This window comes from Mesoplodon densirostris, chromosome 4 (genome assembly GCF_025265405.1).
Source record: "Mesoplodon densirostris isolate mMesDen1 chromosome 4, mMesDen1 primary haplotype, whole genome shotgun sequence".
In the NCBI taxonomy this organism is placed as follows: Eukaryota; Metazoa; Chordata; class Mammalia; order Artiodactyla; family Ziphiidae; genus Mesoplodon; species Mesoplodon densirostris.
In genome coordinates this window covers 39,064,653-39,088,657 of record NC_082664.1, presented here as the reverse complement: position 1 = coordinate 39,088,657, position 24,005 = coordinate 39,064,653, and the positions used below count along the sequence as shown (strand labels likewise).

The 24,005-nt window shown below is 39.5% G+C and overlaps 2 protein-coding genes across 2 annotated transcripts in view; one reads left to right on the top strand and one right to left on the bottom strand.

The window, feature by feature from the left end:
* The window catches only part of ESR2 (estrogen receptor 2), a 181,185-nt gene that overhangs the window by 2,087 nt on the left and 155,093 nt on the right, over positions 1-24,005 (bottom strand). The gene's annotated exons all lie outside the window — the stretch shown is intronic.
* Positions 1-24,005, top strand: part of SYNE2 (spectrin repeat containing nuclear envelope protein 2) — a 345,609-nt gene that overhangs the window by 222,609 nt on the left and 98,995 nt on the right. The window contains exons 58-65 of the mRNA XM_060096039.1: positions 841-1,026; positions 4,398-4,520; positions 5,751-5,933; positions 8,261-8,392; positions 12,470-12,667; positions 13,271-13,345; positions 14,599-14,709; positions 21,037-21,153. Of these exons, the coding sequence (XP_059952022.1) occupies positions 841-1,026; positions 4,398-4,520; positions 5,751-5,933; positions 8,261-8,392; positions 12,470-12,667; positions 13,271-13,345; positions 14,599-14,709; positions 21,037-21,153 (1,125 nt within the window). The remainder of the gene's footprint in view (positions 1-840; positions 1,027-4,397; positions 4,521-5,750; positions 5,934-8,260; positions 8,393-12,469; positions 12,668-13,270; positions 13,346-14,598; positions 14,710-21,036; positions 21,154-24,005) is intronic.

Here is a 24,005-nt window from a genome sequence, read left to right as displayed (position 1 = left end):
GAAAAAAAGAAAAATTCTAAGGAAGAATGTCTAAGGAATTCTAAACATGGATGTTTTCCACTTATATTTGGTTTTATCAGATAGAGCTCTTTTGGTATCAATTTATTCAAGTCAACTCAAGCTATAGGGGTGTTTCATGGAAGTCAGTGGTTCCAAATGGTAAGGCCAAGGAGGACACTGGCACCGGGACTGCCCCTTCGTTTCCCATCCCCACTTCACTTATCTATTTCTGCCAAACCCATTTCCCAAAATTACAAGTCCAGCCAATTGAATGGCTTTTTTTTAACATCTTTATTGGAGTATAATTGTTTTACAACAGTGTGTTAGTTTCTGCTTTATAACAAAGTGAATCAGCGATATATATATGAATGGCTTTCTTGACCCTAATTCCAAATTATAGAGGGATGAACTTATAGGTCAGGTGTTTCTGATTCTGTTAACGATGGCTGGAGGAGCAGGGCTACATGGTATAAAATAGCTGCTGCAAGCCCACGAAAATGGGGTAGACATTCTATAGTCATATACTGCCATTGACAAGAGAGAATGTTCAATGTTTTATTATGAAATTGGGAATGAACAGGAGTTTGAAATGTTGAGACACATTCAGATTTTCTCTGATTTAATTTTTTTAATTAAGGTATAATTCACATACAACATGTATTAGTTTCAGGTGTACAACAGAATGATTCAATATTTGTATGTATTGGAGAATGATCACCCACATTAAGTCTAGTTACCGTCCGTCACCGTACATATTTGTAGAATTTTCTCTGATATAATTTCAATCAACTTGTTCCAGTATCTTGATGTTTCTCTTTTTTCATGTTTCCCATTATCTAGATGGCTTTGGAAGATTCAGAACAGAAGCACAGTCTTTTGCATTCAATTTTCATGGATCTAGAAGGCTTGTCAATAATTTTTGAAACAGATACTTTAGCACAGCCTATACAAGAGTTAAGTCATCAAATAGTAGCTTTACGACAAAAAATCATAGAAAGCCTTCCACAGATTCAACGAATGGCTGATGTAAGTTGGCACTATAATGATGTGACTTCTTTTTTTAAAATTTTTTAAAAAATATTTTATTTAACAAATTTAATCAGTTATACATTTACATATGTTCCCATATCCCCTCCCTTTTGCGTCTCCCTCCCGCCCTCCCTATCCCACCCCTCCAGGCGGTCACAAAGCACCGAACTGATCTCCCTGTGCTATGCGGCTGCTTCCCACTAGCTATCTACCTTACGTTTGGTAGTGTATATATGTCCATGCCGCTCTTTTGCTTTGTCACAGCTTACCCTTCCCCCTCCCCATATCCTCAAGTCCATTCTCTAGTAGATCTGTGTCTTTATTCCTATCTTACCCCTATGTTCTTCATGACATTTTTTTTCTTTAAATTCCATATATATGTATCAGCATACAGTATTTGTCTTTCTCTTTCTGACTTACTTCACTCTCTATGACAGACTCTAGGTCTATCCACCTCATTACAAATAGCTCAATTTCGTTTAAGCATAATAGCAATTGTCTCACATTAGGTTGTAGCCAGTACATCACCCTACAGGGTCACCAGAGGTCAGTGCTATAGTTCTCTCCAGTATGGAATGGTTAGCCCACGTGTTCTATGACCACAAACTAACTGCACTCCAAATCCAATTGTCCATCTGCAGAACGCACACTTTTAGTTTAACAGTTCCAACGCACCAATTGGAGGACCAGTGTCGGCTGCATCACAATCACCTAGGTGTTTGTAATAAATACAGAGTGACTTCTCTTTTTTTAATTTTTTTTTAAATTTTAAAATTTTTTTATTTTTATTAGTTTCTGCTTTATAACAAAGTGAATCAGTCATACATATACATCTGTTCCCACATCCCTTCCCTCCTGCGTCTCCCTCCCTCCCACCCTCCCCATCCCACCCCTCCCGGCGGTCACAAAGCACCGAGCCGATCTCTCTGTCTCCCTGTGCTATGCGGCTGCTTCCCACTATCTATCTACCTTACGTTTGGTACTGTATATATGTCCGTGACTTATTTTAAATTTATATTTCATTTAGTAAATTAGAGTTATACTACTAATCAGTTCTATGAAGACACATTGATCTGGTACATTTTTCATTTATGTTATTTCTTGAATTACATTTTACTTTGTACCCTACAGTGCAACTACAACAAAAAATCATATCCCCATTCTCAGTCCAGAAGTGGTCTATTTAAAGGGAGGAATCCTGATCAGATAAGCTCAGTGTTTTCTCTTTGTCAGAGAGGAGATATTATTGATTTTATTTTTTATTAATTATTTATTTATTTATTTATTTTTGGCTGCGTTTGGTCTTCTTTGCTACACACGGGCTTTCTCTAGTTGCAGCGTAGGGGGTCTACTCCTCATTGCAGTGTGTGGGCTTCTCATTGTGGTGGCTCCTCTTGTTGCAGAGCACGGGCTCTAGGCATGCAGGCTTCAGTAGTTGTGGTATGCAGGCTCAGTAGTTGTGGCTCCTGGGCTTAGTTGCTCTGCGGCATGTGGGATCTTCCCGGACCAGGGCTTGAACCTGTGTCCCCTGCATTGGCAGGCAGATTCTTAACCACTGTGCCACCAGGGAAGTACAATATTATTGAATTTAAAGCACAGATTAGCAAAGAGGGAATTAAAACAGATAACTTCCCAAGTCTTCAGTCACCAATAGCAAATATTTATTGAGGGGCTGCTGTATACCAGCCACTGGATTTTTTTTTTTTTTTTTTTGGCGGTATGCGGGCCTCTCACTGCTGTGGCCTCTCCCGTTGCAGAGCACAGGCTCCTGGACGCGCAGGCCCAGCGGCCATGGCTCATGGGCCCAGCTGCTCCGCGGCATGTGGGATCTTCCCACAGACCGGGGCACAAACCCGTGTCCCCTGCATCGGCAGGCAGATTCAACCACTGCGCCACCAGGGAAGACCCAGCCACTGGATTTTTAAATAATTTTATTTATTTTGGCTTGAAACATGTGAGGCATTTATTTAAGGATGGAGTCACACAGCAAAGGCAGATGCAGTTAGTCTTAATAATTTACCTTTTATTTCTCAGTTACATTCCCTGCACCACACTTACGTAACTTCAGAGAATCATACTTGTTAAATATTCTTGGTTATTGAAGCTTATTCCAAAATTGTTAAATGCTTCTACAACTTTTCATGGAAATTACCATAAAATACATTGTATACATTTATATACTTTCTTTTTTTTTTTTTTTTTCTTTTTGCGGTATGCGGGCCTCTCACTGTTGTGGCCTCTCCCGTCGCGGAGCACAGGCTCCGGATGCGCAGGCCCAGCGGCCATGGCTCACGGGCCCAGCCGCTCCGCGGCATATGGGATCCTCCCAGACCGGGGCACGAACCCGCATCCCCTGCAGCGGCAGGCGGACTCTTAACCACTGCGCCACCAGGGAGGCCCTATATACTTTCTTAAACGTATGGTGTAGAAAATAATTTCAATATAATTGAATGTTTCATAAAATGAAGATAAATTACTATAATTACTGCTTCATTTGCTTATATGAAGTTATGTTTGTCCTACGTTGAATGGCTCCAAGTTGTGATAATTTGAAATCCTTTGATGATTTCTATGTAGTTTTTCCTATTCCCTGCATTATTTTTGCTTCAGTTTATCTCCGTAAAGCTCTAAAGGTCAGAAGGCCCTCTTACAGTGTGAGTGGACTTCAATATGTAGGTTTTATAGCACATATTCATACATATGTAGGTTTGAGAGCACAAATTGCAGCATTTTCACTTTTAAGTTTCTTGGCCACTTTCTAGAAGTTGACACTGATGGGAGAATAGCCACTGGATAAATGATCTGTTGTTCATATTAATCTGAGTAGGTTATAAGGTAATTTAGTGACTCTCCACACAGCAAAAGTTTGTTTGGGAATTGGCAACAAAATCTGTCAATTTTCCAGCTCCCTGTGTGTTTGTTTCCCAAGGGTGACTTTATCGTTTTACTTAAAGTAGTGGGAATTTTTTCAGCGTTGACCCACTTGTATTCAAGTGTTTAAAGACATTCCAAAGATAAATCTAAAGAGTTTTTAGATATTTGAGAATTTACTTAGAATTGTTCAGATGCATACTACTTTTGTTCTCATAGCATAAATAATTGAAAATTGGCCCCATGAGGACCTTTTAACTCAGTAAGTATAAGCAATGCTTTATATTGTGGTATGCTATTACTAACAGACAACATTTTTATTGAAAACAGTCCACATTATCTGTGTAGCACTTGGTTAGTTTTGAAGAGATATAAGTGGCAAACATATTTTGGTTAAATATGAGAATAGAATAGATGGCAGTAAATTGTGTTTTAGAAAGATTATTAACATATAACATATACTGCATGAGTGTGTTTTTTTGTTTCTGAAATTCTAGGATGTGGTTGCCATTGAAACGGAAGTAAAATCAATGGAGAAAAGAGTTTCAAAAATCAAAGCTATCCTGCTATCAAAAGAAATATTTGATTTTTCACCTGAAGAGCACCTTAAGCATGGGGAGGTAAGCATGGATCATTATTAAAAATATTTTCTCTTAATACTTACTATGCCTATTTTAAAATGTGTAATAATATGATGCGATAAAAAGTGTTTAATCTTGCTAAAGTAAGAGCAAAGTAAAGTTGGGAAATAGATATGAATGACTATAAATATCATATTTTAAATCATATTTCTAGTGCTATCTATGTAACTATAATTTTCCTATAAGTTATTTTTTCATTTAATTTCTTCCTAAAACTTCAAGGTTTGGTAGTTTTTCCTTCACGTCAAACCCAGGTTTTAATAGTCCAAGCACTTAAGCCTCTAAGTCAGAAGAACTGGGTTCCAGCCCCAACTGCCCTGCTTACTGGCTGTGTGCCTTTGAGTGATTGGTTAACATTTCTTGGATTTGCTTTCATATCTGTACATTGGTATTGTGGTGATTATGTTGGACAATTATAATGTATATGGAGCCCCTAGCACAGGAGCTGGGACATACTAAACAGCATACAGATGTTGCTTCCCCCTCAGCCTACCAGTTAAGAACATGGGCTTTGGGATCAGGCAGCCCTGGGTTCTAATCCTGACCCTGCCTCTTACAGTGTGCCCTCACCTGGATCTTCTAACTTCTGTGAACCCAATTTCCTTACCTGTGAAAGGGAAGTTATGATATCTACCTCCTAGGGTGGTTGTGAAGATTAGATGAAATAATACATATGAAGTACTTAGTAAAGTGAATACTCTCTCCTAATTTATTCATTATGTAAATCCAGACTTCTGTGGATCAGATGTCATTAAAACAAAATAGAAGTGTAGTTTTGGGACTTACGAAATTTGGCAGGACAGTTCCGTTCAATTCAATAAGCATTTTTTGAGGGTCTATTATGTGGGAAGCCCTGTGCTGCGTGCAGTTGCTGTGAAAGTTAATAAGAGGCAGTACCTACCCTTCCACAGCTTACTGCCTGGTGACAACACACGAAGCACATAACAGTTCTACAGAGAGAGGCGGGAAGGAGAGAAAGAAGGAAAGGGTTGTCCAAATGCATCATGTAATACTGGGAGGGTACTCTTGCCCCAGGCATTCTTTCCTGAGACCTTATTTAACTGCCAGATCACAAGTAATATATTAGTTCTTTTCAACCTGAGCTAAGCCACTGTTTTAAAACTCAAAACGATAAGGACTAAAGTTTAATTTTGAATAGATTTAGGAGTGGCCTTTTTTTTTTTCACTTGTGTACCATGTTTATCTAAGGTCATACTGGAAAATATACATCCCATGAAGAAAACCATTGCTGAAATCGTGTCTTACCAAGTGGAACTGAGGTTACCCCAGACAGGAATGAAGCCTCTGCCTGTGTTTCAGCGGACAAATCAGCTTTTACAAGATATAAAACTGTTGGAAAATGTGACTCAGGAACAAAATGAGTTATTAAAGGTGAGTGGTTTTTGTGATGACAGCCAACTTATTGGATGAAAATATTCAGCACAACCTGGTGTTGTTTTAAGGGTTGGGTGGGTCAAATTCCCATGACAATAAGATGCTGCCTGTGTTGATTCTTTTTGGTCTCTTCCAGTATTATCCAGGAGGTGGCATTTGATATAAGAGAGTATCTTGTTGCTCAAATGAGGTTAAAGTGATTTTTCTCAGCTCTTATTCTTGTTCTGGTTGAAGACATTAAAGTCTAGTTTTGTTCTATTTCATTCCATTCTTTAATTATTGAAGATCTACATGGGTAAAATGCTGTGGGAAGAGATTCAACCTGAACAGTGTATATGCAGTCTCATGAGGCTGACAGACCCACAATAATCTCTTTATACCTCTCAGTTGCTTTCCTATTAATCATTTCAATTTATTACCAACACGATACAGGTAGGGTAGGCACTTTGCCATTTTTATTTTTACACATTAGGAGACTAGTGTCCAAAGGTCAGATGCCTTTCTGAAAGACCAGAGTTAACGTATGTTAAGATTAATTTGTGTACAGATAAGAAAAGAATTTGAGTTTCTAGACTCCTGTATTATTCTTCATATCGAGGTCTCTTCCTTCTAACTGATGACATCTTCTAGCCTCTCCCTGAGGGCTTTTTAAAATTCTTTTGATTGATCTCCTGTCTCAAGTCAGGAATTATCATTAGATAGAAATTACATTTTACTTTGGTTGGTATTCCTATATCAACAACCACTCCTACAGGGAAAGAAAGTTGCTGAAAGAGCCACAGACTTTTCAGCCCACTTGGTAGACACCCCCTCCTGCCTACTTTTCTTGATTAGATGTGTCAGGGTAAGAGGAAAGGTTATTTTTCCTCCGTCCCATCCATCCCCTGGTTATAAGAAGAAAACTGCTATCTCTTTCTCCCTCTTAAATTTCATTCACATTTGGTGGTCACTCTGTTCTCCTAAGATTTGAGGATATTGTAATCTCTGGTTTGAGTCTTAGCTCATGTAGTCTCTCTGGCCTGGCTACTGATCAGCTGACTTCATTTCCTAACATCCACAGGGAGAAAAAAGATCTGGTACTCAATGTACTATTTTTTTTAATAATATAAAGAGAAGAAAAAAAACCCAAAGAAAATTTGATCTGTTACTTTTAATCTTTTTGTGCTTTATTGGTCTCCTGGTCAGAAAAAGAAAATAACAGTCCGAACTATGCTTTAAAGTGACTCCTTCACAAGATGAAAGTGGGGGCAGTAGAAGAGGAAATTAGGTTTTGTGCCAAGTTAGACATCAAACTGTGCTGCTAAAATTTTCCATCTTATTGTGTTAGTGGAAATCAGATGTCATCTCAGGTATTTCAAAGCTAAGTAAGCCAGTGGTAATGAAAATCATTAAAATATGGTACATTTCTTTTCATTTCTACGTTAGATAATTGTAAGTGCTCTCATTGTTGAAAATAAGACAAATTACTTTTGGGGGGAGTAATGGGATGTAGCTCATTACTGAGGGCTGGGGAACAGGTGTGTTCAGCAAACATAGTTATTGATTTCCAGCCTGCAGCTAAAATTATAGTTAAATATTAAAGAAAATACAAGGAAGAATTCTGTGTTGGCCAGAAACTTTGTAGTTTCAAAACGCATTTTGTTTCATTGTGAAGCATACAAGGAAATATCTAGATTTGCTTTTGAAGTCCATTTGTTTATCTTTCATCACACTTTGATCATATCATTTAGCACACAGGTAGTAGGTTCAAGCTGTACTATTCCCTTAACACTAGATTCCAGGTACTGTTCTGGTTTTGCCTTGCTCTGCAAACTCAGACTGCTCTCAAACCTCAACCTCTTACCATGAAATGTATATCACAGATCCCAAAGGGTACCAGGTGAGGATGTGTCTGGACCTGGAAAACCCATCATTTCTCAAATCACATGCCCTTTCCATTCTGAATCAGGATTGTCACCTTTCTGTGTATTGAAAGCCCTGCAAGGAATATGTATTAAAATGGTGTGTGTGACATATCAGTAATTTCATAAACTTAACAACTTTATGTTAACATGCTATAAAATGCTTCCCAGAATAAGCCCATTAGACTGGGAATACTTAAGAACAAACGTATGTCTAATTAGACTTGAACCCAAGGTGCTCTAGCATTTAAGTGGAGCAAGAAGGTCAGGTGCCAGCTTTGCAAATGTTGTTCTCTGAATTGAGGTTACCATTTCCTATTGGAATCTGTATGGTTGTGTATTGATATAATTGATTGGAGTTTGTCATGGAGATAGACATTGGAAGTAGCCCATTGATCTTCTTTTGGGGGGGTTATTTTATAGATAGTCATAAAACAGACAAATGAATGCGATGAAGAAATAGAAAAATTGAAACAGATCTTAAATAATTATTCAGCTGAATTCTCCCATGAACATATGTCACCAGACCGAGCTGCCAACCTGCCACAAGTACAGGTATATTTCTTACATTCATTTTTCCAGCAGTTTATTCAACAATCACTTTCTAAGCTGTTGGTGTCTACAAGCCGTTTTTGATGGTACAGTGTATTTCCTACTTCTCTCTTTCAACTGAAGGTATTTTATGTGTGTATTTACTTTTCATTCCTATTACATAAAATAGGTTATTATATAATTATCATAATGGAAGTCTCTTCAAGTGTCTTTAGCCTCAACTTGGTGCATTCTGGCTGGTAGCAAAGAAACTGATATAACACATGGTATTTGGACAACCTGGCTTTCCAGCTAGCTTTCTGGCATAGGGGTCAGGCAGGCTGGGCTTTAGAAGTAAAGACTGAATGCTGTTGTAATAAAGAGTTCCGTATACTAAGCAGTCTCTCCATATGCCCTAATTAACAATGTCCTGTGGACCCAGTGACAGTGGTTTGCATGTTAACTCTCTATTACCATCAAGTTGATGTAGGCAAAAGCATCTTCTTTGATGTGTTCAAAGCCACGTTACACTACTTTCCAGCTGTGAGATGTAGGGCAAATTTCTTAATGTCTGAAGTGAAGTACAGAGGGGTCCAAGATGACACAGTTATTAAGTGGTGGACTCAATAAGGCAGACTCAGGGTATTAAAGATTCAGTATTGTAAAAGTGTCAAATTTCCCTTTACATTAAAAAATTTAAGAACCCCAGGGACTTCTCTGGTGGTGCAGTGGTTAAGAATCTGCCTGCCTATGCAGGGGACACAGGTTTGATCGCTGGTCCAGGAAGATCCCATGTGCCGCGGAGCAACTAAGCCTGTGCGCCACAACTATTGAGCCTGCGCTCTAGAGCCAGCAAGCCACAACTACTGAGCCCACTGCCACAACTACTGAAGCCTGTGCGCCTAGAGCCCATGCTCTGCAACAAGAGAAGCCACCGCAGTGAGAAGCCTGCAGACGCATTGAAGGGTAGTCCCCACTCGCTGCAACTAGAGAAAGTCCACATGCAGCAACGAAGACCCAACACTACCAAAAATAAATAAATAAATAAATAATTTTTTAAAAATTTATTTTAAAAAAGAGCATACCATGCATGGACAATGATGAAAACAAGTTGTGAAGCAGAGAGTATGATTAATCTAATTCTGTGTTTCTGAGGTCCACAAAATAAAATAAAAAAAAAATTAAAAGACCCCAAAGAGCTTGTGTTTATATTAAAACTCAGAAATGTAAAATGTAGTGAGAAGAGTGACATTGTTTTACATTTTTGCAAATCTCATTAGTCTGGCTTACTAGGAGACAGCTAGATTCTCATCTTCTGCATTCAATCTATTGAGGTATGTCGTTTTCTTTGAAGTATATAAAGACAATCTAACCTCTCAAAGACATGTACATGGAAAAGAGAGAAATATTTTAATAACCCTTTTGAATAATTGTGGACATTCTTTGAAACTACACTAATCTCCAACAAGTCAAATTACTCAGAGGTTCATTGTTAAATGGAATTTGAAGCCATGTCAGTGAACTTTTCATACTCTTACATTAAAATCCATTGGTCTGTCTTGTACTTAGAGTGGATCTCCAACCATGCATGATTTTATAACATCATGTTTGATCATTTGGAAAATACTATTTGACTAGTCATGTAGATCCTCCAAATGATGACACATTCCAGTAGCCGATATTAAAAAATTCACATTTATTAATATTAACATCTACCTCTTCAGAAAAATCTTTATATATATATTACATATATATGTATGTATTTATGTATGTATAGTTTAACAACCATCTTTTTTTTCAAGTAAAAATAGTATTCTATGAGAAAAATATGGATAGGTTAGCTTGAAACTTAATCACATGAGTGCTATTCCTCAACCATTAAACTTTGGTATATAACAGAAGTGCTTTATGCAGGCTCCCCACTTTGTCATACAGAATATTAAAAATACATGTTCTTTATCAAGGATATTTTTAAGTGAAGCTGGCTTTTTTTTCCAGTTAAATTCATGATAGTGAAGCATCTAGTAACTACTAATATAGTTGATATCGCTGCCTTGATTCATACTGTGTCAGTAGCTTTACCCACCATTGCTTTTGCGACATCACACAGAGAAAAATGTCAACACAGTGAGAAAGGCCAGTAACATTTTAGAATTATTATGAAAATGATCTTGACCTCATGGAGTGTGGACCCCCAAGGGTCTGCAGATGCCACTTTGAGAATGGCTGCTCTGTGCCCTTCTCTGTCACCATAATGCCAGTGGCTCTGCAGACTAGTCTGTTTCTGTAAGTGTTATTCTAATGGCTGTAGTATTACGCCTGTTAGGAGGCACTGTTCCTCTGAAGTTTAGTGTTTATTGAAAAGGGACACACACCACAGCCAACTCAGATTTAATTAAGTTATCATTTCCCAAAGCAATCAAAAGAAGTTTAACTTCAGACAGAATAGGGGTATTGGTGTCGGAATGTGTGCAGTAGCATAAGAGCCATGGGGGCTTGGTGTCAGAAGTCCAGGTCTAGGCTCTGTCACTAGCTGCAGCCCTGGAAAAATCACCTTCTTTCTCTGGACTTCAGAACTCTCACTTATAGGTGGAGACATGTTGAGTTTCTTTGTCTCTAAAAAAAAATAATGCTTCTATGAATATCTGTAGGATGGATGGGTGGAAAAAAAGAAATAAGGAAGAAATGGGACTTCCCTGGTGGCACAGCAGTTGAGACTCCGAGCTCCCAGTGCAGGGGGCCCCAGTTCGAGGCTTGTTTGGGGAACTGGATCCCACATGTGTGCTGCAACTAAGAGTTCTCATGCCACAACTAAGGAGCTGGCAAGCCGCAACTAAGGAGCCAGCGAGCCGCAACTAAGGAGCCAGCCTGCCACTTAAACTAAGGACCCTGTGCAACCAAATAAATAATAAATAAATTTTTTAAAAAAAGAAATAAGGAAGAAAGGAATGAATGAATGGACTGAGGGGTTAAGGAATACATTAGGGACAAAATTCCAATATGTGAAAGGTTTGCTAAAAAGGATCAGGTTGTCTTCTGATACAGCACTTGCTATAAAGCTCAAGCTTTGAATGATGCCTTTCAGGGTGCTAAAGAGGAAGATGTCAGACAAGACGACACCTGATGTTTCCTCCAAATCTAGGATTCTATAATTCTGTAATCCTTTTAGACAGACAGTGGGCATCTGTACTTCTACCACGTATAAGAAATTTTATTCCCACGTTGTCAATCATACAAAATTTTAAAGTAATCTTTTTTTTTTTTTTTTTTTTTTTTTTTTGTGGTACGCGGGCCTCTCACTGTTGTAGCCTCTACCGTTGCGGAGCACAGGCTCTGGACACGCAGGCTCAGCGGCCATGGCTCACGGGCCTAGCCGCTCCGCGGCATGTGGGATCCTCCCGGACCAGGGCACGAACCCGTGTCCCCTGCATCGGCAGGCGGACTCTCAACCACTGCACCACCAGGGAAGCCCTAAAGTAATCTTTTAAAGCTTGGAATCATCTGCTCATCATTCCCATAACAAGTTACACTTCACAGTACCCTTGTTGGCTTATTTATTCCCATTTGTTAGGATGCTTTGGCTGTGAGAAAAAAGTAAATGTATTTAGTAATACTAAAGAAGGCTTCAAAAGTGATAATAAAAGTGTGAGATTTCTAGCCTTGTTTTCTCTCAGCGGTTCCCAAACATTAGTCTGCGTACAAATCTTCTGGAAACTTGTTAAAGTGCAGGTTCATGGCCCCTGACCCTGCGGATTCTGGTCAGTCAGTCCTGTGGCCACTGGAGTGGGGCAACCCTGACTGCACACCACAGTCACCTGTGGAGATTGTTACAAATTTCTTAGCCACCTCTTGACCCCTAGAGATTGATTGACAAGGTGTCAGGTGAGGCTAAGGCATCCTATAAGGGAGCTTATAAACCCGCCCCAGGTCATTTAGAAACACAGTCCAGATGGAGAGGAGCTCTACTGTACCAGGGACTGGCTCCTGACTCTGCCAACCGCACAGCATAGAAAAATCTTCATCCCTTGTACCGATTGAAGTAGGCTCCTGTGGCAAAGGTATCAGACGTCCCAAAGGTATGCAAACACTCTTTCTGCACAGGGAGAAATCGAAGGTACGGAAAAGCAGATTCTGAGCTTGAACCAGAAAAAAGAAGACCTGTTGGTGGACTTGAAGGCTGCCATACTAAAACTTCACCAGCATTTTCAGCAAAAACAGCAAGAATTAGAAAAGGAAATGCTGTCAGCCAAAGCATCGGACAAGGATGGAGGGGCTGAGAGGGATGCTTCTGAATGGAAGGTGGGTATGACATTAGTTAATGCTGGTCCCACATTCCACCAGAGCTTTAAATTGGTAGTATTTTTCACCTGGAAGGCCTGTGGCATCTATGTATATGGCCTATAGTACAGGAATTTTTAAAAGTGGAAATACTCTGCCTGAGATTATTCACTAGTGAATATTAATCCTTAGGGTGTGTCTGTTCTGGATTCAACCCAGAATTCTTATGCACAAGTTACTTAAGGAGGTGCTTATGAAATTCCATGGGTAGGTGGGTGGCATCTACCCTTTGAAGTATCTTCCTACTAAACAGCCCATTTCAAACTCAAAAACGGGCACAGCACCTCTCTAAGCCCACTCTGAATCCACATCAATGAATCACATTCTTGAATTGTTTGATGAGGGGCCACAGAAGGCAGTGCAAATGAAAGAGATCTAAGATTTGAGTGAGTCATGATACTCAGCTGGATGAGCTGAGAGTTGCTAGACCCCGAGGCTTCTTGTGTGGTTGGGCATCTTGGATAAAGTAAATAAAAAATTAGCTACATAAAAATGCGGCCAGGCCAGGATCCTGGTGACATTGAACGGCAACCCGGCTGCAAGTCTTTGTGCTGTGCCTTTCAGTTGAACAGAACGGGCTCCATGTTCTTCCTGCCAGCAGTCGAGGAAGAAGCGGAAGAAACCTCCCTGAAGAGCGAAGTAAGGAAAATGATTTTCTCGTTCAAGTTTGTTAGAACAGTAATCTCTAAAAGGTCAATGAGAAGATCTTAAAATGAATGGAAATGTAAGGATTTTTAAATTCAATGCTGGTAGTTTGTAAGGGTGATTGAAGTAGTTGTCTTATGTTATTAATGTTTAAGTGCATCTAAACCTACTTCAGGCCAGAGTGGAATAAATGTAATTCAGACACACTTGTTGGCAGAAGGGAGAAGCTGAAGTTCTTTGTCGTATCCTGACTTCTGAGTACTTTCTCTGGAGTTTTGAGTACTTTCTCTGCTGTTTGGTTGGCACTCCTAGTGTGCTTTATAGAACTTTATCTTTCCACATTTGAATTACTTTTTTTAGTCTGAAACAGCATTGCCAAGGACACAAAGAATGGTATTAGCAACTAACCCTACTATGAATCCTTATTACTCCATCAGAACTGGTTGGATGAGACCTTTACCAGTTGTCTTTCCTGATATCAATTTCCATTTCATACTTTAAGAATTAAAGTGATAGTGGATCTTGTGCGAAAGGGAAGAAAATTGCAGCAATTTACAATTTTTAATGTCTCACACGTAACCACCAGATATTCTCCCTGCTCATTTTATAGATTGTTTAGTAGCTCCACGGTCACACAGAACAGCCTGTTGTCCTTCACGTGTATCACTAGGACACGTGGGGCTGAGTGGTCGGACAAGGAGAAGTGAGGCTTATTATACACTCTGACCATCAGACAACTTTACGATCTGATTATGCCCCTTCACAGCAGAGAGAATTGTGAGAGTGGAGGAGGTACCAGGACCAAAAAAAAGAGTGCACTTCAGTGCAATTCTAATTTGAGACCTGTATTTGCCTCTGAACTGATATGTTTATAATATTCATTGTTTGTCTTTGACAACGATCAAAAAATACATGTTCATCAGGCTGTTATTTTAAAGATAGCGTTTGAGGTTACATTTACCAAAGCAGATCAAATTCCTAAAGCACTGTTTTAAAGATCCCCTTTGTGTGACATGAGCTGAATCCCAACTTACAAGAATATTTTTTAGGCTTTAGGAGGAGCAACCACATTTGGACTCCTGTGATGTAGTTAGCCAAAGAAATCGATGACAAATAGGGGGATGGGTGGAATTAAGGGCTGCAGTTATACTCTCTGGTAAACTGAGTCATATAAAAGAGATGAGGAGGATGCTGTTATGATGGTAGGAAATCACCTCCCTTTGCTAATCAATTGATTGCTGTGTCAGAGTGGAGATAAGAAAGCAGAGCCATCTTCCGGGTCCCCATCTTTACTCTGGAAGCATGACAAGGATGTGGAGGAAGACAGGGCATCCTCGTCCTCTGGAACGATGGTTCAGGTAATACTGGACATATCACATTTGTTGGGGGTAGGGGATGAGCAGGGATAGTAAGCCAAAGCAAAGAATTTCTCATTGAAAGAATGCTTCAGGAGGGAACCTACATGGGTTGAAAATTTTTTAAGCTTCTCAGTGTTACCTCTGCACAAAGCAAAGACAACTGAGTACTTACCTATTACTTGCATTTCTTTTGTGCACTTAGTGATAATAGGAGAGTATTTTGCTGAGAAGCACTCCATATGTGAAAATCCAAACTGACAAAACAGATAACTGAAAGGTTTACCATTGTGGTTAAAGCATTTAACATGCCACTCTTTGGGGAGCAGTTGGGGTGAGAGGTCTCCCCATCATTTTCTTTTTGAATAAAGTAGTATGGAAGGTAAATTAATAAGTCTTTTTGCTCCTTATGACCTTCTAAACCTTCTCCAGTCTCTCAAAATAGAGGGCAAATGCCCTCACTGTAGAAAATCATTATTACATGCTGATGTGAAGATGATGTTTTTCCCTTCCTCCTGAAAGATCTCTTCATAATTATGATCCACACACCTCCCGCGCCTGCCTCCTGACCAGGGCTGACCCCTCCCCCAGCTCCCAGGCCAGTCCTTTCATTCGTCTTTGGCACGGGGCTACACTTGTACCTGCATCTCCAGTCTCTTTGTCTTGGTAGCTTCCTTTCCTCTCTACCTCAGAAGTATTCAGTTTCCCCTTCCCTAACAAATTCCCTCCCCCATGGCCCTACCCCTCCAAACAAGCTGAGGGACCCAGAACCCAGACCATCTCTTCAGAAACTGCTTTGCCTCCCTGGGGTGCCTTCTCTCCATATCTGCCTGTGGACTTCCTTCCTACCCATCCACAAAGGCCCATCTCAACTTCCGCCTCCTCCAAGAAACTGCCTGCCTCTTTCCCTTTGTTTTCCCATAGCATTTTGAACCTCCGTTATGACCTATCACAGTTTTATGCATAGACCTGACACAGTTTCATGAAAAGCAAGAACTTTATCTTCCACATTTTGACGTCCTGTACTGAGCTCAATATGCTACTTTAATGCATTGAATTTCTTTTTTTACATCTTTATTGGAGTATAATTGCTTTACAACGGTGTGTTAGTTTCTGCTTTATAACATAAAGTGCATCAGCTATACATATACATATATCCCCATATCTCTTCCCTCTTGCGTCTCCCTCCCTCCCACCCTCCCTATCCCACCTCTCTAGGTGGTCACAAAGCACCGAGCTGATTTCCTGTGCTATGCAGCTGCTTCCCACTAGCTATAGATTTTACATTTGGTAGTGTATATATGTCCATGCCACTCTCTCACTTTGTCCCAGCTTACCCTTCCCCCTCCCCGTGTCCCCAAGTCCATTCTCTAGTAAGTCTACGTCTTTATTCCCGTCCTGCCCCTAGGTTCTTCATGACTTTTTTTTTTCTTAGATTCCATATATATGTGTTAGCATACAGCATTTGTTTTTCTCTTTCTGACTTACTTCACTCTGTATGACAGACTCTACATCCATCCACCTCACTACAAATAACTCAATTTCATTTCTTTTTATGGCTGAGTAATATTCCATTGTATATATGTGCCACATCTTCTTTATCCATTCGTCTGTCAATGGACACTTAGGTTGCTTCCATGCCCTGGCTATTGTAAATAGAGCTGCAATGAACATTGTGGTACATGACTCTTTTTCAATTATGGTTTTCTCAGGGTATATGCCCAGTAGTGGGATTGCTGAGTCATATGGTAGTTCTATTTTTAGTTTTTTAAAGAACCTCCATACTGTTCTCCATAGTGGGTGTATCAATTTACATTCCCACCAACAGTGCAAGAGTGTTCCCTTTTCTCCACACCCTCTCCAGCATTTATTGTTTGTAGATTTTTTAATGATGGCCATTCTGACGGGTGTGAGGTGATACCTCATTATAGTTTTGATTTGCATTTCTCTAATGATGAATGATGTTGAGCATTCTTTCACGTGTTTGTTGTCAATCTTTATATCTTCTTTGGAGAAATGTCTGTTTAGGTCTTCTGCCCATTTTCGGATTGGGTTGTTTGTTTTTTGATATTGAGCTGCATGAGCTGCTTGTAAATTTTAGAGATTAATCCTTTGTCAGTTGCTTCATTTGCAAATATTTTCTCCCATTCTGAGGGTTGTCTTTTGGTCTTGTTTATGGTTTCCTTTGCTGTGCAAAAGCTTTTAGGTTTCATTAGGTCCCATTTGTTTATTTTTGTTTTTATTTCCATTTCTCTAGGAGGTGGGTCAAAAAGGATCTTGCTGTGATTTATGTCATAGAGTGTTCTGCCTATGTTTTTCTCTAAGAGCTTTATAGTGTCTAGCCTTACATTTAGGTCTTTAATCCATTTTGAGTTTATTTTTATGTATGGTGTTAGGAAGTGTTCTAATTTCATTCTTTCACATGTAGCTGTTCAGTTTTCCCAGCACCACTTATTGAAGAGGCTGTCTTTTCTCCACTGTATATTCTTTTTTTTTTTTTTTTTGCGGTACACGGGCCTCTCACTGTTGTGGCCTCTCCCGTTGCGGAGCACAGGCTCTGGACGCGCAGGCTCAGCGGCCATGGCTCACGGGCCCAACTGCTCCGCGCCATGTGGGATCTTCCCAGATCGGGGCACGAACCCGTGTCCCCTGCATCAGCAGGCGGACTCTCAACCACTGCGCCACCAGGGAAGCCGTCCACTGTATATTCTTGCCTCCTTTATCAAAGATAAGGTGACCATAGGTACGTGGGTTTATCTCTGGGCTTTCTATCCTGTTCCATTGATCTGTATTTCTGTTTTTGTGCCAGTACCATACTGTCTTGATTACTGTAGCTTTGTAGTATAGTCTGAAGTCAGGGAGCCTGATTTCTCCTGCTCCGTTTTTCTTTCTCAAGATTGCTTTGGCTATTTGGTGTCTTCTGTGTTTCCATACAAATTGTGAAATTTTTTGTTCTAGTTCTGTGAAAAATGCCAGTGGTAGTTTGATAGGGATTGCATTGAATCTGTAGATTGCTTTGGGTAGTAGAGTCATTTTCACAATGTTGATTCTTCCAGTCCAAGAACCTGGTATATCTCTCCATCTACTTGTATCATCTTTAATTTCTTTCATCAGTGTCTTATAGTTTTCTGCATACAGGTCTTTTGTCTCCTTAGGTAGGTTTATTCCTAGATATTTTAATCTTTCTGTTACAGTGGTAGGTGGGAGTGTTTCCTTAATTTCTCTTTCAGATTTTTCATCATTAGTGTGTAAGAATGCCAGAGATTTCTGTGCATTAATTTTGTATCCTGCTACTTTACCAAATTAATTGATTAGCTCTAGTAGTTTTCTGGTAGCATCTTTAGGATTCTCTATGTATAGTATCATGTCATCTGCAAAGAGTGACAGCTTTACTTCTTCTTTTCCAATTTGGATTCCTTTTATTTCTTTTTCTTCTCTGGTTGCTGTGGCTAAAACTTCCAAAACAGCATTGAATAATAATGGTGAGAGTGGGAAACCTTGTCTTTTTCCTGTTCTTAGTGGAAATGGTTTCAGTTTTTCACCATTGAGGATGATGTTGGCTGTGGGTTTGTCATATATGGCCTTTATTTTGTTGAGGTAAGTTCCCTCTATGCCTACCTTCTGGAGGGTTTTTATCATAAATGGTTGTTGAATTTTGTCGAAAGCTTTTTCTGCATCTATTGAGATGATCATGTGGTTTTTATTCTTCAGTGTGTTGATACGGTGTATCACATTGATTGATTTGTGTATATTGAAGAATGCTTGCATTCCTGGGATAAACCCCACTTGATCATGTTGTATGATCCTTTTAATGTGCTGTTGTATTCTGTTTACTAGTATTTTGTTGAGGATTTTTGCATCTATGTTCATCAGTGATATTGGCCTGTAGTTTTCTTTCTTTGTGACATCTTTGTCTGTTTTTGGTATCAGGATGATGGTGGCCTTGTAGAATGAGTTTGGGAGTGTTCCTCCCTCTACTATATTTTGGTAGAGTTTGAGAAGGACAGGTTATAGCTCTTCTCTAAATGTTTGATAGAATTCAATTGAATTTCTTGATCCTGCTTTCCAGATCAATTACATGGTGCTTCCTCTTTCATTTATGGCTAAATGTCTTTACTTTGGTGCTCCTCTTTCTTGGCCCCTTTTGTAATCAAGATTTTGTCCCTTGCTATACTTAAATTGCTGTTGACTTCTGCATATCAATTAGGTACCCTTTAATTAGTCCTAATCCTTCTTGATCTCTTCAGCACTAACCACCTCTTCCTTCTTGAAATGCAGTGTTTCTTTGGCTTTTTTAATTCTGTACTTTCTTGTCTCATCTACCTGCAGCCCCTCTTCCATCTCCTTCTCTTGACCCATCTCTGTGATGGTAGGCATTTCCCCCAATGTTTTGTCCTCTTCTTTCTTCTCTGTTATCTCTCATGGCAATTTCTTCCCCTCTCATAGGTTTGGTAGTCACCTGTATGACAGGGATTCCCACATCAAATCTCTATCTTGACTTTTCCTATAAATCTGTTCCTCATTTCTACTCTCCAGATAGATTTCTCTTTTTGAATGTATTTTCTTCATCTCAGATCCATCTACCAACCTTCCTTCAATGCTTGCTCTTCCTCCTAATTCCTCAGTGTCTGTTAGTGGCACCACTGTTTTCTCAGAGTCTGAGACAAACTTCAGAGTCGTCTCATGTACCTCATTTGTCTTACCTTTCATATCCACTGGTCAAGTGATGTTCATTCAGTCCTTACATCCTTCTTCACCTCCCATTATTTTTGTCATCATCCTATTCCAGGCAATTGTTAACTTCTTCCCTAGACTTTTAGACTAGCCTTCTAAGTGGATTTATAGCCTCTAGTCATTTATATGTCTTATACAATATTAACTGATGGCTTTTCCTAAAACAGTTCATGCTAAGCTCCAGTCTTTCCTGGATTCTGACTATCTGCTGAATAAAATGCAATCTTCTTAGCCTGACTTCCAGACTTATCATGATCCCAACCTACCTTTCCAATTTTATCTAAGCTTTACCTTTGGTTTTTGGTTCATAACTTTCTAATAGCAGTTATTGTTTTCAGTACGCGGAGCAGGAAAGTAACATTTTCTTAGGAACTATGAGATGCTTTGTATATGTCATCTTGTTTAATAATCACAGGAATGCGTGAGCTGGGTTATATTCTCACTTAGAAGTAAATGAGGCTCATAAAGTCCAGGTTAACTTGTCCAAGATCACACAGCTTGTAAGTAGAGCAATCAAGATTGGTCAATTACATCATCCACTTTTCCCACTGCATTATGTTAAATATTTGTGTACATTTCATTTTCCCATTGTTTAGCTTTGACTGACCTAGTAAGTGGGTTACACTTACTAGGATCAAAGTGTACATCCATTTAAAACGTGACACACATTGTCAAACTGCCCTCTAGAAAGAATACATCAATTTTATTTCTACCAGGAATGCATGGAAATGCCTCTTTCCTGACCCTAGGCTGATATTGGACATTTCTTAGCCAAACATAGCCAGTGGCTTAAATTGCATATATTTTAAGAATTTTGAGTATCTCTTTAGATGTTCATTGGCTTTCATATTCTTCTTTTATGAATCACTTGTTCATGCCATTTGAGTTTTTGTTCAAACAGACTGGGATGTTTTCCCTATTGATTTATAACAGTAATAAACATATTAAGGATATTAACAGTTTGCAAGATGTTATCCCAGTCTGTTATTTCTCTTTTAACTTAGATTACAGTGTCTTTTGTGGTGCATGTTATTTTATTTATGTTGTTAATACTAATATTTTTTTCCTGTATTGTTATGCTTTAGAAGTCCCTCCCCACTCCTAGATTAGAAATAGATTCACTCATATTTTCTTCAAGAATTTTTATGGTATAACTTTTACATTTAAGTATTAGATACAATTAAAATTCATTGTTAGTAGTGAGGCGAGGATTTAGCTATGTTTTTCATGGATAGGTAGTTGTTCCCAATTGTAAAAATTCATCTTTCCCCCATTATTAGAAATGTGGGCTTTATCATATAATCTTATTTAATTTTAATTCTCTTAATTATCCATTTAAATACGTAATTCTCTAGATTCCTTATGTGTCCCTCATTAACTACAGAGCTTTAGAGAATTTGAGTCTTCAAAATAAAGACAAACCTGAGGAAGTTGATTTTTTTTTTTGCCTAATAAACAAACTTTTTTTTCTCAATGCACCTGACTTCTCTAGACATTTTTAAAGCAGGTGATTTGTAACCTGAGCAGGTCCAGGAAGAGGGACTTGCGTGGCAGCAGGGCAGGAACTTTCTGGACCTCTGATTCTTTTCTTTACAGGCGGCAGCTTGGAAAATAAGCATGTGTGATAGTTCCATGGCACCGATTTTTGCACAAGACTCACTAAACACTGAGCAAGTCCCAGAATTTTCCCTGAGCCCCAACCAAACACAAGAGGTAAGTCCCTGTTGGTGACAAGCCAACTGCCCAGATAACTGGACTAGCCCACAGAGATGACAAGCTCTCTGTGTTTTGCAATATTTTGTATTGCAAAGCAAGAGGTCTTTGTGAACTTTAACATCTTCATGTGCGCAGCCAAGCCGGAGCACGGGAAGGTTTGACATCAGGTGTTTACATAGAGAGTAAGCGTGGTACAGAGCAATTAAAGATTTTTTACTCACTCACCGCTTGTGAGGGTGAACTAGCCTTTCCATTAACAGCTCCTTCTTTCTTCTGTAGATATAACTTATGGGGGCGATGAAAGTGGAGGAGAGCTAATATTGATTAACTGCCTATTACATAAAAGGCATTTGTATTTGCTGTCTAATCCTCAGATTAAATAAGGTAGGTTAATATCTGCCATATGTTTACAAATGAGGAAATCAAAATTCAGGGAATAAAAGTACAGTTGGTAAATGGAGGAGTAAGAGTCAGACTCAGAATATTCCACTCTGCCTTCCTAATTTGAATATTTAGTATTGAAAGATGTGAAACCAAGGCAGATTTGGCCTCACAAAATAAACTGCCACCACACCATCCCAGTGGCATATTTAGTATTTGTGCAAATGCATTTAGGTAAGGCACTTTAGCCAGGCAGATTTGCATTTTATAAAATGGGGGGTGGGGCGGGGTGGGGTTTGTGCACCTGTTTGTAGAATTGACAGTAAAATATTTTTTTTTTTTTTTTTTGCGGTATGCGGGCCTCTCACTGCTGTGGCCTCCCCCGCTGCGGAGCACAGGCTCCGGACGCGCAGGCTCCGGACGCGCAGGCTCAGCGGCCATGGCTCACGGGCCCAGCCGCTCCGCGGCATATGGGATCCTCCCAGACCGGGGCACGAACCCGTATCCCCTGCATCGGCAGGCGGACTCTCAACCACTTGCGCCACCAGGGAGGCCCGACAGTAAAATATTTTTGATGGTTGGTATTTTGGCATGAAATATAGCTACAGCCAGAAAATTCATTTGCCTTTTAAATGGATCTTACTTAGATCAGCGATGCGTTATATAGAAATCAAGCAGTATGACATTCACTAACTGAGAGGCTAACTTGGATGCCAGAGGGTTGAGAGAATTATGTCAAGACTTGGGACTTCCCTGGTGGTCCAGTGGTAAAGAATCCACCTTACAATGCAGGGGATGTGGGTTCTATCCCTGGTCAGGGAACTTGGATCCCACATGCCGTGAGGCAACTATGCCCGTGCTCCACAACTACTGAGCTCATGCGCCTCAACTAGAGAGCGCGCATGCGGCAAACTACAGAGCCCACACGCCCTGGGGCCTGCGCGCCGCAACTAGAGAAAGAAAAGCCGCACACCACAACTAGAGAAAAGCCTGTGCCTCGACAAAAGATCCCGCATGCCTCAACGAATATCCTGCATGCCGCAACTAAGACCCAATGCAGCCAAAAATAAATATAAATAAATAAATAATTAATTAAAAAATAAAATTTTTTTTTTAAATGTGGACTTGTAGACCCCCAGGCATAATGAAATCAGGGATTGGATTCTGGTTCTACTTACTAGTTGTGTGACCCTAGGCAGTTTGACTAGCTTCTCTAAGCCTCAGTTTTCTCATCTGTGCACTGGGAATAAGGGGTTTGGGGTGTGAAATATGAGATGGTCTTAGCACAGTGGCCTAGCTCTAGAGCCCAATAAAAGTTTGGGTATTATCAGTTTACATTAATGCTTTAGAGATGACATAATTCTCTAACAAGAAATACCTGTGGTCATATTTTTTTAGCCCTCCAAAATGTACAGTCATAAAACTTTCATTTAAATAACTTGTACTTTTAGAATTTGGGGTTATCGTATGGAGAAGATATTCAACAGGGGTGCTATTGTGGAAAAAAATTGTGGACTCAGAATTAAAAGATCTCAGAGCTGTGTGACCTTGGGCAAGTAATTTATATCTGGGCCTGAGCTTCTCAGAAGCAATGTGGTGGGATGGGAGGGGTGTGGACTGATTAAACATTAAATATACTTGGATTTCTGTAACTATAAAAAGAGGTGAGTGAACCGATTCCTGGCACATTCCCCAGGCCACCTTCAGCTATTGAAGTTCTACAGTTACAAATAATCTTTTTTTCTTCTGTCACCTTTGGATTCTTTTCAGGTTCAAATAACTAGCAAATAAAGCCGAGATTAGTTATCCAGCTTCCTTTTTTCCTCATTAATTCAGTGAGTTAGTGAGAAAGCTAAGAAATTAAATATTGTCATTTTCTACATCTGTGTGGCAGATATAGGTGCTTGAATGTTTTTGAGTAAATAAGCAAGGCAGATGGTAAATCTGTTATTGCAGATTAATTAATTAATTAATCTGTATCAACAGGTTGTTATCTCAGGTGACAAAAAAGAGGATCCCAAAATCTTTGCCACTAAGATAGAAATATCTGAAAGCTAGAAAACAATCAGATAACTAGAAATTGGTGTCTGGAAGTAAAATCACATAACTAGAAATTGGTGTCTGGCAGTAAAATCACATATCTGTTGCTTTTTTAAAGATCAGAATTAAAAAAGAAAATTGAAACAGGTGAATCTAAATATAGATCTGTATATGAACTTCAGAGAAAGCAAGGCAATGGGAAGACTTCCTTAGGAAGGTGATTCTTGAAGAAAACACTGATAAAGGCAGGGGAGAAATAGCGTTTTGGCAGAAAAGGCAAACATATGTGAAGTTAATAGATGGTCAAGGGGAACGAGTACAACTCAGAGGACCCTTCTGCCAAACCAGCTTTCATAAGCCTCATCATTGTGTGTGAAAATGAGTGGTATTTTCATACCCTGCATATTTTTGTTACCACATACCAATTT